At 34.3% G+C, this 21,130-nt stretch overlaps 1 protein-coding gene across 1 annotated transcript; it reads left to right on the top strand.

Annotated features, from left to right (window-relative positions):
- The first annotated feature begins 1,357 nt into the window (after positions 1-1,357).
- LOC145292277 (beta-microseminoprotein-like) lies at positions 1,358-20,117 on the top strand. The gene is made up of 3 exons (XM_080138602.1): positions 1,358-1,424; positions 13,410-13,533; positions 19,884-20,117. Exons 1-3 carry the CDS (start codon positions 1,358-1,360, stop codon positions 20,029-20,031), a joined length of 339 nt encoding a protein of 112 aa, XP_079994728.1. The 3' UTR covers positions 20,032-20,117.
- The last annotated feature ends 1,013 nt before the right edge of the window (positions 20,118-21,130 follow it).

Genomic DNA, 21,130 nt, shown 5'->3' with positions numbered 1-21,130 from the left:
GTATGTGGCTATGCACATATATGTATATATATACATGCATGTTTGTATATATTTATATTATATATGTGTGTATATATTTATGTATTGTATAAATATTGATATTGTGTCAATATTTCTATGTATCCTCCTTTGTGTATGCTACGTATCTATAGTAATATGCCTAATGCACGCATATAATTACGTATCCCATTTGTTTAAATGTACCGCTAACAACTAAATAAGCCTAAAATTCCAATTCTCCATAATAATATCAAACTAATGACGATAAATTAAATTCCTAAAATAAATTTAAAAAATACACTATATGATTCTGGAAAGGACTATCAAACTGTAGAATATTAAGGTGACGATATGTAATTTTTTTTAATCCTTTGGAAATGATTTAGATTAAAATGCACCCTTTACTTGCTTAAAACTGAAAAATGAATAAGTTTTAATATTTATTTAAAAAAAATTAAATTAAATAAATGAAAAATAAATAATATAAGTATATAATAATAATTATGAACCAAAATAAAAAAATTAATACTTATATAAATTTTATTGAAACTGTCTGCCCATCGTAGCAAGATATGACTGTATTTACATAAAGAATTATATATATATATATATATATATATATATATATATATATATATATATATATATTGTTATTATATATCTTGTATGTATGTGTAGAGGAACATATCCATTTAAAATTCACACGAATACATATATTCTCTCTATGTTTTTCTCTTTCTCTCTCTCTTTCTCTTTCCCCCTCTCCATCTCTCTCTTTCTCTTTCTCTTTCCCTCTCTCCATCTCTCTTTTTCTCTCTCCATCTCTAACGCATACACCCATATATACATATAAGTGGGAGTATCTGAATTGATGGTTACTTCAAAAATTCACATCTACATGTATGCATTCGGATGTGAAGAAAAGAGCACTTCATAAATTCACATACATAAACATGCACGTGATATATAATCAATAATAAGGAATATGATGGCTGTCTTTATATATGTGTGTGTGTGTGTGTGTGTGTGTGTGTGTGTGTGTGTGTGTGTGTGTGTGTGTGTGTGTGTGTGTGTGTGTGTGTGTGTGTGTTCATAAATACAAGAAGAGAGAAAAGGGTAACTTATAACTACTAATAAAAGAAAAACATTTGCGTACATTCGTATATATAAGAAGGCAAACATACAATTAATAAGCAAACGAAGAAGATTGCAGGTCAAGCAGTGGGTCATTGGCATTTATTTTGAACAGAATTTATACTTTTTCATTGTTCTTTTATTTCCGGAATATATATTTTCTGCAAATTGAAGAAAAGTTATGGAAAACATGAAGATTCTTCCTGTCTGCGCCCTATTCACAATGGCCTTCATCAGCCTTACGTTGGCCTTTTGTTATATGAACGAAGTGAAGCAAGCGAAACATAAGTGTAAGTGCCAAAAATATATTTACTCTTTTAGTAGTTAAACAGTTTAAAGCCAGTCAAAGAAAGTATAACTACAACAAAAACAACAACAGCGTCAACAATAATAATACTAATACTACTAATCATAATAACATCTAAGTTCTATATTTGATATACGGCACAATCACGTTGACACACCGGTTCCCGCCAGATCACCGAAGTTAAGAAGCGTTGAACCTGGTCAGTACCAAATGGGTGACCATTTGGGAAAGTGAGGTGCTGTATGTACCGCGAGGTAAAATACCAGGTTGGGAATCTGGCGCGGTCTATCGAGTGTAGATGGGCCTTTCTGAAGCCGTGGTAGGCATCCCATCTAATGATGGCGTCACGATTAAAAAAAATACCCTTGATAGCCCTGGCGAAACATCAAGTATTCACTACAGATAAGATTTGTATTGCACTACGAACTCGTGTAGTGAGTTCAATCTCGGCTGCAGCCGCATGTTACGTTTATGTTTGAACATTTTATATCATTTAATTTTTCATTATATATTTTTTCATTCATTATATATTTTTGTAATTATATATATATATTGTTTTTAAAATGTAATTATCCACTGACACGTGTTTCGTCGTCTACAACTCATCAGAGTGGCTGAATCTAGCGGGATTCGAAATCGGTACCCCGCGGTAAGGAGCCTAAACCCTCGACTGTCTGGATGTATCGCGATTTATTTAGATGTTATTTGTTTTTCTTTTTGCGATACGTTTAGATTGAATTAAAATATTTACGAAAGTGCGTTTTTACCTAAATGCGAGTTGGGAATAATTTTCCCTTTAACCAACTTGGTACTCCGACACGGGGAGCGGTATACATATTGTTTTTAAAATGTAATTATCCGCTGACACGTGTTTCGTAGTCTACAACTAATCAGAGTGGCTGAACCTAACGAGATTCGAAATCGGGACGCTGCGGTAATGAGCCTAAACCCTTTACCTGCGCGTCTATCTCGCTTGACTGTCTGGATGCATCGTGATTTATTTAGATGTTATTTGTTTTTGTTTTTGCGATACGTTTAGAATGAATTATATTTTAAAAACAATATGTATGCCGCTCCCCATGTGGGGGTACCAAGTTGGTTAAAGGGAAAATTATTCCCAACTAGCATTTAGGTAAAAATGCACTTTCGTAAATATTTTAATTCATTCTAAACTTATTGCAAAAAAAAAAATGGCATCTAAATAAATCGCGATACATCCAGACAGTCAAGCGAGATGGACCACGGCTACCGAGAGTAAGAAGAAGGCCTGATAACTGAAAAATGCCTGCAGGCAATGTAGGTAAGATTTGTCAGACTGTCAGTACTATGTGAGGGCCATTTGAAAAAGAGCAATAAAACATTTTTAAAAAGAAAAAGGAACACAGTTCGATTAATACTGAAACTGAACTTTATTCAATATAAAATATAAATATTATCTATGTAACATTAAGTAATTTTAAAGAAATATACAATTTAATACTGATAAAACTGAATTATGAATTTAAGGGACAAACAATTAAAGAAACATTAAACAAATATTTTTTGGCCTTCAGAACAAGATCACAGTGTAATATCTGTTTTGATGCTACACTTTACCTTTTCTGTCTTCGGTCGGTGGAGGAGAAATCTTTCATGGTTGAGATTAGTTTGTTCTTATCCAGAGTGCCCCTTATTGGGAAGCTAGATTTTCTCCACAAGATTATATGTTGAAATATTTAAATAACTATTACTTTAAATACAGAAATTATATTTAAAGTTTTGGTTTTCTGTTCTTCTATGTCCATTTTTTCCCCCATGTTTTTCATCAAAATTTGTAGCGTATTAGTTGTCTCACAAGCCATCATCAGTGATTTCTTACTGGCAGTAACCTGTGGTGTTCCCTGGAGACCAAGTGACAAGTCTCCCCAGATTTCCAGTGTTCTCCACCTTTTGACCACTTGTGCAAATGATGGCATGTTATCGCAACAGCCGTTGTCACTGATTTCTCGTTGGCATCGGCCATTGGTGTTTCCTGGGGGTTGGGTGACAAAATGCCTCCCCAAGGTACCAGATTTGAACTGCACACTTCCAGTGGAGATTTGGTCAATACTCTCTCACCTCGGTCTTTCCATCCTCCCTGACCCTTCACAACTAGTTAGCGCCAGTCGATGTCATCTACACCAGTTTTTTTATTATTATTACTATTATTATTATGATAATAATAAGGGTGCTTGGGTAGTGTACGCACGTGTATTTTAAATATTATTTTCAAGTTAAATTAAATTTTAGGTTTGTATTACTGTACACATAGATTCGAAAAATTGTAAAAACAAATATATCACAAATAAATGTTATCAAAGGCAAGATAAGTTACTTTTCTACCTATCTGGGGAGGATTTTTAGTGGGTTTACTCACTTTAAAGCGTGTAATCGCTTCGAAAATCATACAATGTTTATCAATATATTTTAAAAAGAAAAATGTCGGCATGCTTGTAACTTATCTTGCCTTTGATGACATTTATTTGTTATATATTTTTTGACAACTTTTTCGAATCTATGTGTACAGTAAAACAAACCTAAAATTTAATTTAACTTGAAACAAACTCGCTATGTAAATTATTTACAGTTAAAATGTTATAAAAAACACAAAATTGAAGTTTTAAATATATTTCAAAGAAATGAATTACGCCCCGTGCTAAAATATTGATAATTCACCAATCGTAAAAAAAAAACAACAAAAAAAAACACTGCCGTGAAAAATGTTTACTTTAAAATATTTGAAAATACTCAGTGAAAAGTTTTATTTATTACGGACTGAAAAATATTATAATATAAAAATTGGGGTTTGTATTACTGTACACATAGATTCGAAAAAGTTGTCAAAAAACAAATATATAACAAATAAATGTTATCAAAGGCAAGATAAGTTACTTTTCTACCTAACTGGATATGTTTTCAGTGTTTTTATTTAGTGTAACATGTTTATTCAGCTCGAAAAACATACTGTGTTTACCGATGTATTGGAAAATTCAAAATGGCGCCCGACTCTCTCTTTAACACGGTAAGTTTGGGAAAAGGTGCTATAAATATAAAACTAGACAAAATACTGTTAGAAACTCGCTCAATATATATTACTGTGACATAGCTTGCCATAAATTTGGTGTTTTTTAATAGTATTTTGACTAGTTTCTTATTTATATCACCTTTGCCCGAACTTACCTTGTTAAAAAGGGAGTCGGGCGCCATTTTGAATTTTCCAATACATCGGTAAACAATGTATGTTTTTCGAGCTGAATAAACATGTTACATTGAATAAAAACACGAAAAATATGTCCAGTTTGGTAGAAAAGTAACTTATCTTGATTTTGATAACATTTATTTGTTATATATTTGTTTTTTGACAACTTTTTCGAATCTATGTGTACAGTAATACGAACCCAAAAATTGTTTGTTTTGCAGTAAAAAAAAAAAAATAAAATAAAATGAAATATACGACTTTCTCCAATAAAAATAAAAGTTCAAACACGAATTCACTTACGATATTTTGATTAAAATTATCCCAAATGTGCAATTATAATAATTATTTTCCGAATGGAGAATTGTTCTTTTTCTTTAGAACATACATGGACAATGGGTAACACATATTGGTAGCCATATTTTTATGCCTGCTAGTATGACCACGTGGTTGAATACCGGAAGCTGTCTATACCTTGTGGAGGACTAGTGGATATATTATACATATCCCCCAGTCGTAAAAAATAGGAAGAATGAATTTAATTGAGGAAGGAACGAACGACGCGTTTATTTGAAGTAAACTAGAATTTATTTCGTGAAGAAACAAATGAAAGAAAAGGGTGCAGCACGTGTTTAGTTTGGCGTGCATCTCTCGCTGTTAACTGGTGAGAAGGAAAGTCTATTGTTGTAGAGAGAGAGACACACAGAAAGTAAATCCAGTTTGGCGTACGTCTCTCGCTGTTAGCTGGTGAGAGGGAAAGTCTATTGTTGTAGAGAGAGAGAGAGAGAAAGAGAGAGAGAGCCATGGAGATAGAAAGCGTATAAGGTGTACGTACTGTCTGTTGACTCTTGCCCCACACATAGTAGTAGGTGACGTGAGGCGCGCGTGCCCGCGCGCCTCGAAAGGGACCGGTTGGTCCGTCGACCTCTCAGGTCGGAAGCCGAATTGAAAAGAGGGAAACAGCTTATGTCTCTTGCTTTTATAGTTGTTTCCGGTGGTCTTTTACGCATGTGTGGATTTCCTTTAAAGGGGAAGTGACGTTGTCCATGTGTGCGTACGTGTGCGCGTATGTGTGCGTACATGTGTGTACGTTAGCGTGTGTGTGTATGCACATGAATGTGAGTGTATGTACGCGCACGTGAATATATCTACGTGTGTGTACGTGCGCGCGTATGTTTGTGTGCGCGTATGTGCATGACAAGAAAAATGGCTTGAGATGTGAACGCGTGTTTTTGTGCGAGACTAGAAAGGGCTCGTACAACCTACAACTTAATTCGGAAGTGACGTTACGCTGTTATATGCACCGGCCTTCTTTCTCGGTAGCCACGGATGGACGCGCGGTGATTTTTGTTGTTGTTGTTTTCTTTTTATTTGTTTTTTGGTAGACCTGTTTAATGAGAAAAAAATGACAAAAATTCACCAAATTAATATCATCGTGCCATTTATTGGTTTGTTTTCGTTATATAAAAAACGTTCATTTTTCCAATACCATGTGCATTGTCCAGATCCACAAAAAATAAATAAATAAAGGAAAACAATTAAAGCTATTTTGTTTTATTTCGATAATACTTAGCCCGAAAAAATTGTGAGGGAATAAGAAAGCTATGATTCGTTTCGTTTCATATTTTCATTTCCAGTGCGATGTTTAGCGGTTTTTATTAAAGTGTCAGAGGAACTGTTTCGTTGACTGGAGCTACACACATGGTAAGCAAGCAGTCAACGTTGCAAAAGTTGTATATATATATATATATATATATATATATATATATATATATATATATATAATTTGGCTGAACATTTAAAAACATGTTTCAGTAAAAGTGTTTATAAGCTCTGACAATCTTAAGCCAGCACGTCTTTTTTAATGTGAGGAAATTACATATATATTCTGTGACCAAATACCGAGTAACGATGATAGATTTTCTAGAAATAGTGTGCCACGATTACATGAGCCCGTTAAAGTGTTTAAGGAAATTAAGAGAAGCTAGCAAAATCAAAAGGCGGATCAAGATCAACGAGTGTATCCTCCTCCTTCAAGACAACGCTTCGGTTCACAATGTCCATGTCGCCAGATCAAAAGCATGCGTGTGTGATTATGAGATTCTTCCCCTCCTCCTACTCCTACTCTCCTGATCTTTAACCTTCTGACTATCACCTCTTCCCAGTTGTTTATGAAATAAAAACGTTTTACGCATGATGCAGCCTTGTTTGACGAAGGCATGTCGTGCTTGGAGGACCAACCTAGTAGTTTAAATAAATAAACAATATTCCAGAGCTGCATTAAAGAATAGTAGAAATGTGCAAAGAACTAATAACTGTGCCAAATTTCGTTGCCCTACTGTCATGAAAAGTGAGTTAGTATTGATTTCCCCCGATATATATATACATATATATATATATATATATATATATATATATATATATATATATATATAACTGAGATCTGCTTGCTAGCTTGCTTGGGCGTTTAAACCGTCTATCCGGTTTGTGATTCCGGTTTCAAAACATTCGAATTTCATGGGCGCCTTGCCTTAAGTCCAATATTCAAAGTCACTGCTACTATTCAAAGCATATGCAAGGTCAACAATATATTTGTTTTAAATTATTTTGACGTGTTTTCCTTAAAAATAAATGTGATTTAACCTCGTTGAGTTAAAAAACAGATTTTAATATAAATATATAATATATTACTATAATCATATTTACTGCTTTTAGTACTGCTCCTGTAGAGTTTGACGCTTTATTTGTTTTTCAGGCCGTACTTAAACAATATTTTCCTTTCAAGGAGCAGGAGAGACTGAAACTTAGTTTTAGTAGTGCTTTTAGTGGGACTTCCTTAATTTTAATTAGTGTTTGCAGTAGTGCTCTGGAGGCTTCCTGGGTTTTATTTTTATCACTCATCATTTAAAAAAAAAGTTTCTCGACACAATAAAAGGCAATATATTCTTAAAATCACTTTTTTATTTGGAACATTTTTCATTTTACCCTTTAAGGGCCAACGGCAACGGGTAGACTACTATATATATATATATATATATATATATATATATATATATATATATATAACTTCGATATACATCGCATGCAAATATAGAAAATTGTAATCCAACTTCCCGTTAAAATTCAAATGAGTTATCTAATAATAGATCTATTGTTGTAATTTTCCCTTTTGTTTTGATCTAAATTGATCTTTTCTGAACATTGCTCTGGTTAGCTTTCTTAATGAAAATTTTCGTAAAATTCCAATAAAATATTGCCCTAAAATAACCTTCTTTAAACTGATGACAGCAACTTTAAAACGGTGTCTATACTATTGCTAACATGATTTAAAAATGATTCAAATCGTTAACATTACACATACAAATAATATATATATATATATATATATATATATATATATATATATATATATATATATATATATATATATATATATATACTAGCAAAAGTACCCATCGTTGACTGGGTTCAAAAACAGCCTACAGAAAATGGACTCTGATTTATGAAAGTATGATAGGTTATGAGAAGGAAGGGTTGTAAAGAGATAGCTTCGAATTTGGGGGTATCAAAACCAAAGCAAAATATCAGGAAAGTAAAAATAAAATAGATAAACCTCATAATCTATTATACCATACCTGTTCACACTGAAACACTTATCACAATATTCTGTGGATCTATATTAAGAAACCTTGTTAAACTTTGTGACATATTTCCATTCTATGGAGGTCAGGCGCGAACGAACACCCCATGATTTTATTATACCATATTTCTTCAAACTGAATCATAGTTACCAAAGTATACTTACGCAGATAGATACTAAAAGTACTTATTAAAGTTTGTGCCTATTTCCATTCTATGGAGGCTAGGCGCGAACGCAGACCCCACAATTTTATTATACCATCCTTATTAAAGTTAAACCATACTTATCAAAGTATTCTTATGTACATCTATATCAAAAACACTTGTAAACATTTTTATTTTTAATTTTTAATTTTTTATTTCCATACTTTGTGGACCAGGCGCGAACGCAACCCCCGCAATTTTAATGCACCACCGTTCTGCCAGATCAAACATAGCCATTCCTGTGTCTCGATAGATCTTCTATCATTATATGTAATCAGTTTTTTTTTTTAATAGTCAATCATATAGGAGCCTATTCGTGACCACACACACACACACACACACACATTCAGCTTTATATATATATATATATATATATACATATATATATGTGTGTGTGTGTGTGTGTGTGTGTGTGTGTGTGTGTGTGTGTGTGGTCACAAATAGGCTCCTATTGAAGGTATATTTGAACCAAACGAGTAATAGATTGTTTTGGGTGAACCTCGTAATAATGTATGCATATGGGTATTTTTGGATGTATGCATGTATGGGTATGATCTTTATATACCTGGTTAGGAAAATTAATTTTAAAAAAAAAAGATGAAAGTAAGGAATTAAGGGTGAATGAAAGAAAAGGGGATAAAGAAATTCGGGTGAATAAATAAAGATGAAGGTAAGTACTACAATATATAAGCTTATATACTCAGTTGGTATAACCTAAATACTCTGCTTTCTGTCATGTGTTATTATATATTATTATATATATATATATTAGTATTGTATCGTTACACATCTTATGTATATCTGCCTAACCATCGAAAGAGTGCTTGCTTAATATGAAGATAGGCCTATGAACTTCATACTGAATTCAATATAAATTTTTACGTAGTATAAATTTTTACGTAGCAAAAAAAAACCTACAACTTAGGAAAATGTAACAAGCGGGTGGGGCCATGAAATATAACTATGCGTGTGGAGTTTGATAGAAAAAAAAGGGAATTTATGTAGTAAATGTATTCATGTCTATTTCTACTTTAGATGTATCATTTGGTGGCAGGGTGCATATATATATATATATATATATATATATATATATATATATATATATGTCTATATTTGTGTGAGTATGTATGTATAAGTGTATTTTTTGTATGCATGTATGTTTGTATATGTATATATATATGTGTGTATCTATATATCTGTGTGTATGTTTTGTATATGGATGTATTTGTATATGTGTATGTATGTATATGTATGTATATGCATATATATATTTCTGAACTATTAAAATAGGCTGTCTCGTATATGATTGTTGTAACAATATAGATTACAAGAATATATGGATGTCCGAATGTTGTTTATATGTATGTTATATATATATATATATATATATATATATATATATATATATATATATGTATGTGTGTGTATGTGTATATATATATGTATGTATATGTATGTATATATGTGTATGTATATGTATGTATGTGTGTATGTATGTGTATATATATATATATATATATATATATATATATATATATATATATATATATATATGTATGTGTGTGTATGTGTATATATATATGTATGTATATGTATGTATATATGTGTATGTATATGTATGTATGTGTGTATGTATGTGTATATATATATATATATATATATATATATATATATATATATATATATATATATATATATACACCCGTCTGGAGTGTAGTAGCATACTATTTCACATATGAAGGGATTACCACGCTACTGAAGTAAAGAAAAATGCCATTATTTGTCTCTGTATGTCTGTATGTGTGTGTGTATATATGCGCGGGTGTAGCAAAGTGTAGGCGTTTATAAGTATATTGATATATTAATATATATATATGTACATGTGGGGTTAAGATAACTTTCGTGTTTTATGTTTATTCATATTTTGTTTGTTTATTTGTTTTTATTTTATTTTTATTTTTATTCATTTTTATTTATTTTTATTTATTTTGTTTTGTTTTATTTACCTTATTTTAATTTTAATTTTAACTTTATTCCTGTGTAGTTTAGAGTTATTGCCTAGTTTCAGTACGTGTGTTGTGAGTAAAATAAAAGCGAACAGCATAGATTCGCTTTTGAATGTGTGTGTGTGTGTGTGTGTGTGTGTGTGTGTGTGTGTGTGTGTGTGTGTGTGTGTGTGGCGGTGTCTGTGTATGTGTGTGTTGTGTGTGTGTTGCATGTATGTTTAGATGGATGTAGATTGAAAGGCACCGGTCAGTACTTAGTTGACCATAGCTAATGTTCTTAATTTACAGACTCCAAGACAATAAAACTAAATTCTCAAATACCTTATGCCATAAAAACCAAAAGATAGGTTGGATAGGGGGAAAGGGTAATGAAAAAGATGTTTATTATCTTCAAAAACCTCACTAGTCCTCTCACCGTTTTTTATGACTCCCACCCAGGTTACATTCTAACTTGACAAACGAAATAGGAAAATGTATTTGGTTGAAATATCACTTTCGACGGTAATTCTTGGCCTGAAGACGTAATTCCCCAACGCGGGTGATTACAGAAACATGTATGCACATATGTAGCCATTAATGTTTGTATAAATAAAATTTATATATATATATATATATATATACATATATCACAGGTAAGACATATAACATAAATAGGATAGCCAAATTAATTAAGAATAGAAAACTAGATCTAATATCTGTAACATTTTTCTTAAGATTAAGGGAGGTGGTGTTTGATCAACACTACTGTAGAGCAATGATTTAATATACTGTTGTTTTTAAATCCCCGAAATAGTGTTTCGTGGTAAACATCAGATGATCCTTTAAATTAACATTATTACTATAGTGAATTCGAGAGAGCAAATTGATGTATTGATTGCAGGTGATTAAATGACTTACTGACTAAATAGTTTTCTAACGAATGATAAAAAATATAAAAATTAAATAAGTTTTTTATACAGTTTTAAAGGTTAAAAAACTTCCAAGACTATATATTTGACAGACGTAAATAACATTTAAAAAAAAAAATTAAATGTTTAAATTCAACGTTATTTCACGCGGTTAACGGTAGCCGAATGGATACGGTCTTTGCTAATCGAGCCAGAGATGGCTCGTGTTGCCGAGTTCGAATCTGTCGACTGGTGTTAATCGTAACACGCTGCACTGAAGATTCCCGAAAGGATGAAACGCTAGTGTCTGTAGGTATTTAATTATTATAGTAAAAAAATAATTATATATAGATAGAGAGAGAGGTAGGTAGATATAGATAGATAGATAAGCTTATTAAAACTAACAGAATATATTTGTATATATTATATTTATCTTTAATGTTCCGATTTTTGACGTCACATGATACAATTGCATTACGTTAAGCATTGTTAATATTATTACTGGTTTTATAAGTAATATTATTGTAGGTTGTTGAGTTTTTATGTTGGTAGTTTCTAGTATGTATTTTAATGGTTTGATAATGCATTGTTTTACTGTTATTAACTAGGATTTGTTTTAAATCAGAAATGAGCAGTTGGTTTTGTAGATAGAAGTAAATTGAGATAGCATTTACGAGATGCTTGGTGAAGCAAGCGGGATAGAATAGTGTTCGTAAGCCAATGTAGCTATCATGATGCAAATTCTGGCATCACGGAATTGAAATTGTTAAAGTCTCTCCTAAACAGTCTAGAAACATTCTCTTAACGTCTAACTGATGTCTAACGCACGTTTCACGGCTAATTGTTAAAACTCACTTTATTTCTCCTGCTTGTTTGTTTATTTGCTTATTTACCTGATGATGATTCGATGAAAAATCTAAAACTTTCATGATACATATGGAATGGATATCAATTTTTTTATAAAAAAGATCATAAGAAAAATCTTTAAAAAATTAAAAGTAAATTTAAACAGATTTTTTTTAATTTTTAACAATGTTTGCTTAATTGAATATATATATCTACTATTATATAAAAGGAACTCCCTGTGTGTCTGTGTGTCTGTGTGTTCGTTCCCTATAGACTCGAAAATGGATTTTTATTAAATTACATACAAATGTACCATGTGCCTTGCAGTGTCCTTAGAGAGGTTTTGTACCGGAATGCCTTCGATAAGTATCGATACTCGAAATAATCCAATGAAAGAACGGACAGACACTTTTGACAAAAGTTAACACCTTACACAGCCTAATATCACAAGTGCATTTGAATAGTTTTATTACCACACAAGCCGAAAATTTCAACATATAAAATCAACAGCAGGTTCTTTGATATGACAGCGCGTTTGAAATGCTTCTGTTTAAAGCACAATCGTTTGATTTTTAATATTTTAAACTTTGATTCAAGCTATTATATATATATATATTTAAAAGTTTATAACATGAACAGTACATTCTTTACAGTGCAATGTACACTACAATGTATTATGGACGATGTCACTGCGGAGCGGTATATAAAGCTTCGTCCCGGTGTTTCCAACTAAAACAGGCAAGCAATCGATTTGATTGAAAAAAATGGGCGATTTATTAGAATAAAACATATGAGAACTCGTAACATTCATACATTAATTGATCATCATTTAATCCCGAGCAGCGTCTGGTCACTCTGCCAGTATATATATATATATATATATATATATATATATATATATATATATATATATATATATATATATATTCATTGAAGCAAATAAACATACAACGCTTGGAAATAGTAGGAATTACGACCCCACTCACTTTTGAAAGATGATTGTTAACGTTACTATATACTTTTCGTCCCATTTCTGAACTCACTCGAACCTTAATTTGCTCGCTTCATTTTCTGGCTTGTCCAATCAAAGACCACCAGGAGAGTTGGCTTAAGATTTTGAATATTGTGTTTGTGTTTGTGTTTGAGTACGATTAATCAAATGTTTTTTCCAGGGTCGACTAACCAGACGTTTTATTTTGAAATCGATGGAAGAAAATACGGTGTTGGAAGTTATTTCACTGATCTGGATAAATGCATGGAATGTAATTGCCTGGCCGATGGATGCAGTTGTTGCGGGTGAGTATAACGTAATCAACATTCAAGCCATGCTGTCTTGTTTCTGTTTATTGACGCCTGCTTTTGAAAGGAGACATAGCCTTCTGGAAGCATAGATCACCCCAAAATTTAAAATCTAATTGAGGCTTCCTTCTCTTTTGTTTTTACCTGCGCATTCAACTGGCAATGCACGTGAGTCAAATTCAGTGTTTGTTGCAGGTGACGAGATAGGGCATGCGAAGCCGATTAATTTTTAGTGGACGCCGACATCGGGGACCGACGACGAGGTCTGCGACGCGGGAGAATCTTGTAAAGAGCACCCGAGAGAGGATGATCACGACTATTGCCGTTTCGACGGGGTCAGAGGCCACATCTGCTAACCTGCGTCGGGGGAACTTTACAACACTACACTAATACAGCAATCATTAACACTCCTAAGTACATACTTTAAGCGTAATACGTAAAAGTTAATCATTTATATACATTAAAAAAAAGATACAATAATTATACTTAATATCCATCACAACTCGTATCCTTAAAATTGATTTGGCAGTCTGCGACACTGACTTCCCGAAATAAAGAAATAAATAAAAAAATAAAGCAGACAAAGGAAAGCCTCGCCAAATAGTTGTATACGTTTCTTTTTATTTTCTTCCCTGAAGAAGAGATAGTACTCTCGAAAATTAGGGACATGAGCACCTACTATCTCGTACGACACATTATGTTGGCAAATAAAAGTAATATAATCGAAAATTATTGAAAATTTCTACTAATATTGCCATTATTCGTTTATATACAAACTCGTGTCCACGGTGTGTTCTAACGAACTGTATTGATATAGCCTTCAAACACAATTCCTTACAGAACTCCTTACACACTCTGCATAATGCTTCAAGCAAACTATAACATCCTCCTTATTTTAATTGGTATTAGGTTCTCTATTTTAAAATTGCCAACAGCAATTTTCATGTTGCATTGAAATATTTTTTTTTAAATTTGTTAAACTGTATACTAATTTAAAATATACCTTTTTTACATCTTTTAAGAATTAATTATTTTTTTAAAAGTTTTCTGCAATTCAACTTATATATTATTGAGAATAACTTTAAATAAAAACATATTAATATTGGATTTATTTCCTTTGCCTATTTACAAATTTAAGACAAATAAATAATATAATGTTTATGCATAAAAAAAATATCTTAAAATTTTTTTAACTACTCGGCTTTATTAAATTTTGAAATTTTACTCAATTCTAAAATATTTTGTTAAGATTTCGTAAAATAAATATGGGAGAAGTATCCACAGAAACATTTTCCTTGATATCTTTTATTTAAAAAAAACTGCTTTTTTTATATAAATTAATTCAAAAGAAAAAAAAAACATATAAACTTTCATGAAAATCTTCCCTTTAGTTGGTTTTTGCGAAATTTAATAAGCACGGGTATCTCTACACCTACAAAATGCCGACTACATTGGAACGTTTTTTAAAGGCGTCGATAATGTAAATACGGTTTTAGTCTCAATTTTTTATTATTATTTTCGTCCGTGGAATATGTTTTTAATATTAGTAATTAGTTTTAGGTTTCTTTCTTTAAATGGTGCAAAACTTCTGCTGCTATTACTAACTTATATTAAAGTCTATAGCAGCAGGAGCAGCATATATTTGCGGCTTAAGATTTTGAATATGTTTGCTTTATAATATATTTGCTGATTGATTGTAGTGTTCAACTTCCTTTCTGGCTTGTCCAATCAAAGACCACCAGGAGAGTTGGCTTAAGATTTTGAATATGTTTGCTTTATAATATATTTGCTGATTGGTTGTAGCGTTCAACTTCCTTTCTGGCTCGTCCAATCAAAGACCACCAAGAGAGTTGGCTTAAGATTTTGAATATGTTTGCTTTATAATATATTTGCTGATTGGTTGTAGTGTTCAACTTTCTATCTGGCTTGTCCAATCAAAGACCACCAGGAGAGTTGACAGCGTGACTGATGGCAATTTTCTCTCTTTCTTCCTGAAGACATTTCTATGTTGCACGGACCAATCCCAACTACTCTCTTGGGACGCCATACAACCCATCCAAGCCTTCGGGACCAGGATTCGACTAACACAAGAATACAAAGAATCCATCGTGGTTACCGCCAAATGATAACTTCAACACGCATCTATGAACTCTCTCTTTCAATGGATCAGTCAAATCTTTCATCAATGTCTGTGCACAGGAACTCTTCCCAATACTAACTCTTTTCATATCAACCTACTGACAAGGATGACCAATAAAATTGTTATTTAATGTTAGAATGAAACCTTTTGTTTTTCTAATTCTACAAGTTATATAATATTATATACAGGAGGTTTAATAATGTAGTGCTAGTTGAAGGTACCTAAAAGCAGTATCAGTTATTTGGGCCATCGTTAGCAGTAATAGTAACTATTAAATTCTGATTTTCCAATATAAATGTTTGTCGTTTGAGGAGTGAAAATTTTCTGTAGAAGTTAACCTAAATACCCGATTTTTTCAGGAGATATTAACCTAAATAACCAATAAATATTAACTACCCATGCGGGGTCGCAGAAATACCTGGATTAGGACCCAGGCGCGGGGCGAACCTCCTCGGAGCTGATGGACCTGTAGATCTACCCAGGTCATCCGTCTAGGAGAAGGAAAACTCTGAAGCTAAACCTAGGGGAGGGAGGCCTCTTCAGTCATGGACGACAACCTTCCTAGAGCTGGTGACTCAAACAAATCACCGGTTGGCAAACCTAAACTGCTTAAGGAGGAGATAGGCTCTGTCTATCGCCCGGCTTTCATACTCCTTCTTTGCCTATTGGTCAGGCGTAGAGGTACTATCACAGGGACTCGTCTAAATCACCCAGTGGTTGACCTTGTTTCCTGACCAGGGCAATGAACGCCGCTTTTCCCCGCTCCCGCCACATCCCATCCCCTTAAACTGGACACAGTGGGGTGCTTCAGTTCCATATATGTCGGTGCAGTTGGACTGGGCTGGCTTTGCCTAATGGATTGAAGGTACCGAATTGGCAGTTCCTGGCTGCTGTTTCCGACTGATAGTACAAGAGCCCTAACTCTTTCGTAGCGCTTAGAGCGGCTGCTCCATCAACAGTTGTAAAATATCGGGATGTTTGTAGTGCCATGTCGCGCATGGAAAGGGACCCTGCACTCATCTCCGGTGGGCTTTCCTGAGGCCACAATTCTGTGGGTGATGACAGCTGATAGTCTACTTGTATTGCATGTCTGGTATTCTGCACAACTACTTGTCAAGCACCCCCTCACTCACTCACCCTAACTGAAACTTTTAAATAAAATGAAATGACAGCTCAAGCAAAAGTTACGTTTAAACCAGGACCAAACTCAAAGAAAACCAACCTGCCTCCTTCCTTGAGGCTTGCATTTACTAATATCCGCGAGCTTAGAACTAACTTAGATGATGTTGAGTCATTTCTCCTTGTAAGCACCCCGGATATCTTAGCATTAAGTGAAACTAACCTTCAGTCCTCCATTCCCTCTAACCACTTTAACATGCCTGGTTATCTCCCACTCTACCGTAAGAACTCGGACAGACATATGCATGGGCTTGGAGTCTATATTCGTAACACCCTCCCCCTTACTAGAGAAATAAAACTGGAATCAGAGGACCAGGCCTTTATGTGCTTCAGACTAAATATCCAACACAATATAAGCTACTTGTATTTTCTCTACCGCTCTCCCTCAAACCAAGACTGTACCCTAATAAACAAAGTCTCAGACAGCATAGATATAGCACTCTCCCTCGATACTAGCGCACAAATACATGTATTTGGTGACTTCAATGTCCACCACAGTAACTGGCTAGGATTCTCTAATCACACAGACGTAGCTGGTAGCACAACACATAGCTTCTCTATATCCCATTCCCTATCTCAGTTGGTTACATTTCCGACACGTTTCCCAGACCAGCAAGATCAAAATGCCTCACTTCTAGATCTCTTTCTGACAACGGTTCCCGATGACTGTATAACAAATGCCCACAACCCACTCGGGAATGATGATCACGCTGTGATAATGGTAGAAATCAGCCTAAATTCTCGCCCTAAAACTGAAGACCCACTACTCAAAACAACGAGGTATTGCAAAAAGGCTGATTGGGAAGCCATCAGGGAGCTCATCAGAGATGCCGCATGGCAAAATATCTTTACTCTTCCAGCGGAACAGTGTGCAAATGAAACCACTGAATGGTTCAAAACTGCAATTGAAGCACATGTTCCCGCACGGAAATTCTATAGCAATCCCCACTCTCCCCAGTGGTTTACTTCTGCTTGTGCAGTTGCCATTTGTCAAAGGCAGCATGCGTTCCGCAGATTGAACCGACATAAGTCCAGCTCAAATAAACAGAAGTTTATAGAAGCTAGAAATAATTGTAAGAGAGTGATAGAGACAGCTAAGACAGATTACTCTGAAACCACCAGAAAACGCATCGAAGCACAGAAATTAGGAATCCGGGATTTTTGGAAAATCTACAACAGCGTAGTTAATAATGGACAGTCAACTATTCCCCCACTATCAAACAATCATGAGGTTGCTTTCACGGCAACTGACAAGGCTAATCTGCTTGCCAGTCAGTTTGCCTCAAACTCTACACTGAACTCGGTACACCACTCCCTCCCTGATTTTCCTCTGCGAACAGACGCCACACTAGACGATTTGAAAATCACCTCTTCTCAGGTACATGCTATTATAAAAAACCTAGACACCTCTGCCGAGGTTGCTCCAGTTCTCTCCAAACTTTACAATAAATGCCATAACGAATCTTGCTTATCGACTGCTGGAAAACCGCCACTGTGGTACCAGTCTTCAAGAATTCTGGTGAAAGAACTGGCCCACTAAATTATCGCCCCATTAGCCTCCTCCCGCTTTTCGCCAAAATATTTGAGTCCTTAGTTAATCAAGCTCTAGTCCAGCACCTAACAGTTGCTAAACTCCTGACTGACAAACAATATGGATTCAGGCAAGCCCGTTCAACAGCAGATATCTTAACTGTAGTTTCTGAACGTATATACCGTTCATTGGATAAAACAGGGGAGGGTAGAGCGGTGGCCCTTGATATATCTAAGGCTTTTGACATGGTAAGGAAAATTAGATCATATGGAATCACTGGAAGAATTCATAATGTAATTAAATCCTTCTTAAGTAATAGAAAAATCAAAGTTGTCCTCGACGGTCATACATCTAAACAATATGACATAAATGCGGGAGTACCTCAGGGGTCTATCCTTGGGCCTCTATTATTCCTGATATTCATAAATGACCTCCCTGATAAAATTGTTTCGGAGATGGGTATATTTGTCGATGACACCACTCTCTATAACAGATATGAGGGGAAAACAAATGAACACATATCCAAGGAAATGGCAGAAACACTAGAGGATGACCTCCAATCCGTAGTGGAATGGGGACAAAAATGGTTGGTCACATTCAATGCTGCTAAGACTAAGCTTGTTTCCTTCCGTAACTACAAGAAACCTTCTCTACCACCAATAGCAATGGCCAAGAACACATTGCCTGAAAGATCTTCTTTTAAAATCCTCGGCCTAACGTTTACAGGGAATATGAACTGGAATAGATACATTGAGAGCATTGCCAAGGCTGCTGCAAGGAAGGTTGGCTCCCTCTACCGTGCTAGAAAACTACTTACGCCTGACAGTATCCTATACCTCTATAAGGCCACAATTCGCCCATGTATGGAGTACTGTTGTCACATCTGGGCTGGTGCATCTGCTGCTTGTGTCTCACTCCTGGACAGGGTTCAAAAGAGAGTCGCCAACCTGATAGGTCCTGAACTGTCATCTAGGCTTCAGCCTCTGTCCCATCGACGAGATGTTGCATCCCTCTGCCTGTTCTACAAATACTTTAATGGTGAATGCTCTGACGAACTGCAAACACTTGTACCTCCCCGACGTGGCTACCCCCGACAAACCCGACAAGCTAGTAAGTCTCATCCTTTTACAGTAGAGATCCCTAGGTGCAAGAAAGCCTTTTAGTCCAATAGTTTCTTCCCCAGAACTGCGGGTCTTTGGAACACCCTTCCGGGATTCTGCTTTCCCAACTGCACTGATATGCAGAAGTTCAAGTGTAATATTAACAAACATCTTTCTACTCATCTCCCTTCATAATGACCCCGCTAATTAAGTCCCTGATAGTAGCCTCCTGCTTCAAAGTGGCACTGTGCCTTGTTTGGGGAGAAAATTGAATTAAAAAAAATAGTATTAGTCTAGTCTAATGTCGATGAGAAATAAAGAAGAGTGCCTTTTTTCCTTCTTTGTGTATTTGTTCATTTATTTGTTTATTTATTTATTTATTTTTTGTATGTTACAGAATCGGTTACTATGCCGGTAAATTTCTTTACCCTGGTTGCGAAATTGTCGCGGATGGCTGTGAAATGATTGCGTTGAATATGGAAAAGACGGCTCTGTGCAAAAAGAAAAGTTTAGATTTCATTGTGACAACGAAGAATACAACATGATTCTTATTACCTGCAAACGGACCTATCTACATCACATTGTAAAGTGATATCATTACTATTTTTAATGATTATTTCATCACGTTTTTGTTCAATTGGTTCTTCTTGAAAAGATTCGAACATTAAACTGGTAACCAACAATTTAATGTCAAATTAAAAAAAAGATCATCTTTAAAATAAAAAAACAAAGTTCGATTGCTGTTTTTGTTCTCGTTTCATGGTAAGAAAGTGTAATAGATAATTGATACGAAACTTTGAAAATAAAAATATGTATGGATGACAAAAACTCTTTTAATCATATGGATTAAATGCTTAAAAAGGTTAACTTATAAATCAATCCTATCAGTTGACACACTGATTCTCTTCAGATTACCGAAGTTAAGCAACGAAGAGCCTGGCCAGTACCAGATTGGGGAACATTTGAGAATGCCAGGCACTGTATGTACCGCGACGAGACTTTTCCAGGTTGGTATCTGGGGGTACGTTTAATCCAATGGAAGAGATGAACTCCCAGTTTTCGTTAAGACATACATCTAGGAAAAGGGAAAACTCTGATGTAAAACTTGAGATCTGTTGTGTGCTCTGTCTTGTAGCAGCCATTGCACCGACGAAGATTAGCAGTTGTACAAATAAGTATGCTTGATTTTGCACAAAGCCTTCACCACTATAAACAAATTATCTGTGTGGATTTCCGAACAACTTAGTTCTTGTGGTGGATCTCATACGTCGAAATTGACGGGTGGGTCTATCACCAGTTGTTATATCTGTCCTGGCTTCGAAATTATCGTTGACGACTACTTTAAATCGAAAAAGAAATGACGGTTCTGTGCAATGACATTGATTTCACTGTTAAAAGAAATAACAAAAAATCAGTTCCCGTTAACTACGAATGGGCCTATATGCGCCCCATTGCAAAGTAATATTGTAATATTCTTAGTTAAGTACATTTTTGTTCAATATTTTTTGTTTCTCGAAGATTTCGAATATTAGAGGGAAGAAAGCCAGTACAATTGCAATATTTTAATCTCAAATAAAAATTGATGAACATAAACTTGAAAAAGGAAGATCAAGTTAACATTAAATTCTTATTTCAAAATAAGAA

The sequence above is a fragment of the Euprymna scolopes genome, chromosome 13, assembly GCF_053919585.1.
Source record: "Euprymna scolopes isolate OS-2025 chromosome 13, ASM5391958v1, whole genome shotgun sequence".
NCBI classification, from domain to species: Eukaryota; Metazoa; Mollusca; class Cephalopoda; order Sepiida; family Sepiolidae; genus Euprymna; species Euprymna scolopes.
This window is presented reverse-complemented; position numbering and strand designations above follow the sequence as displayed.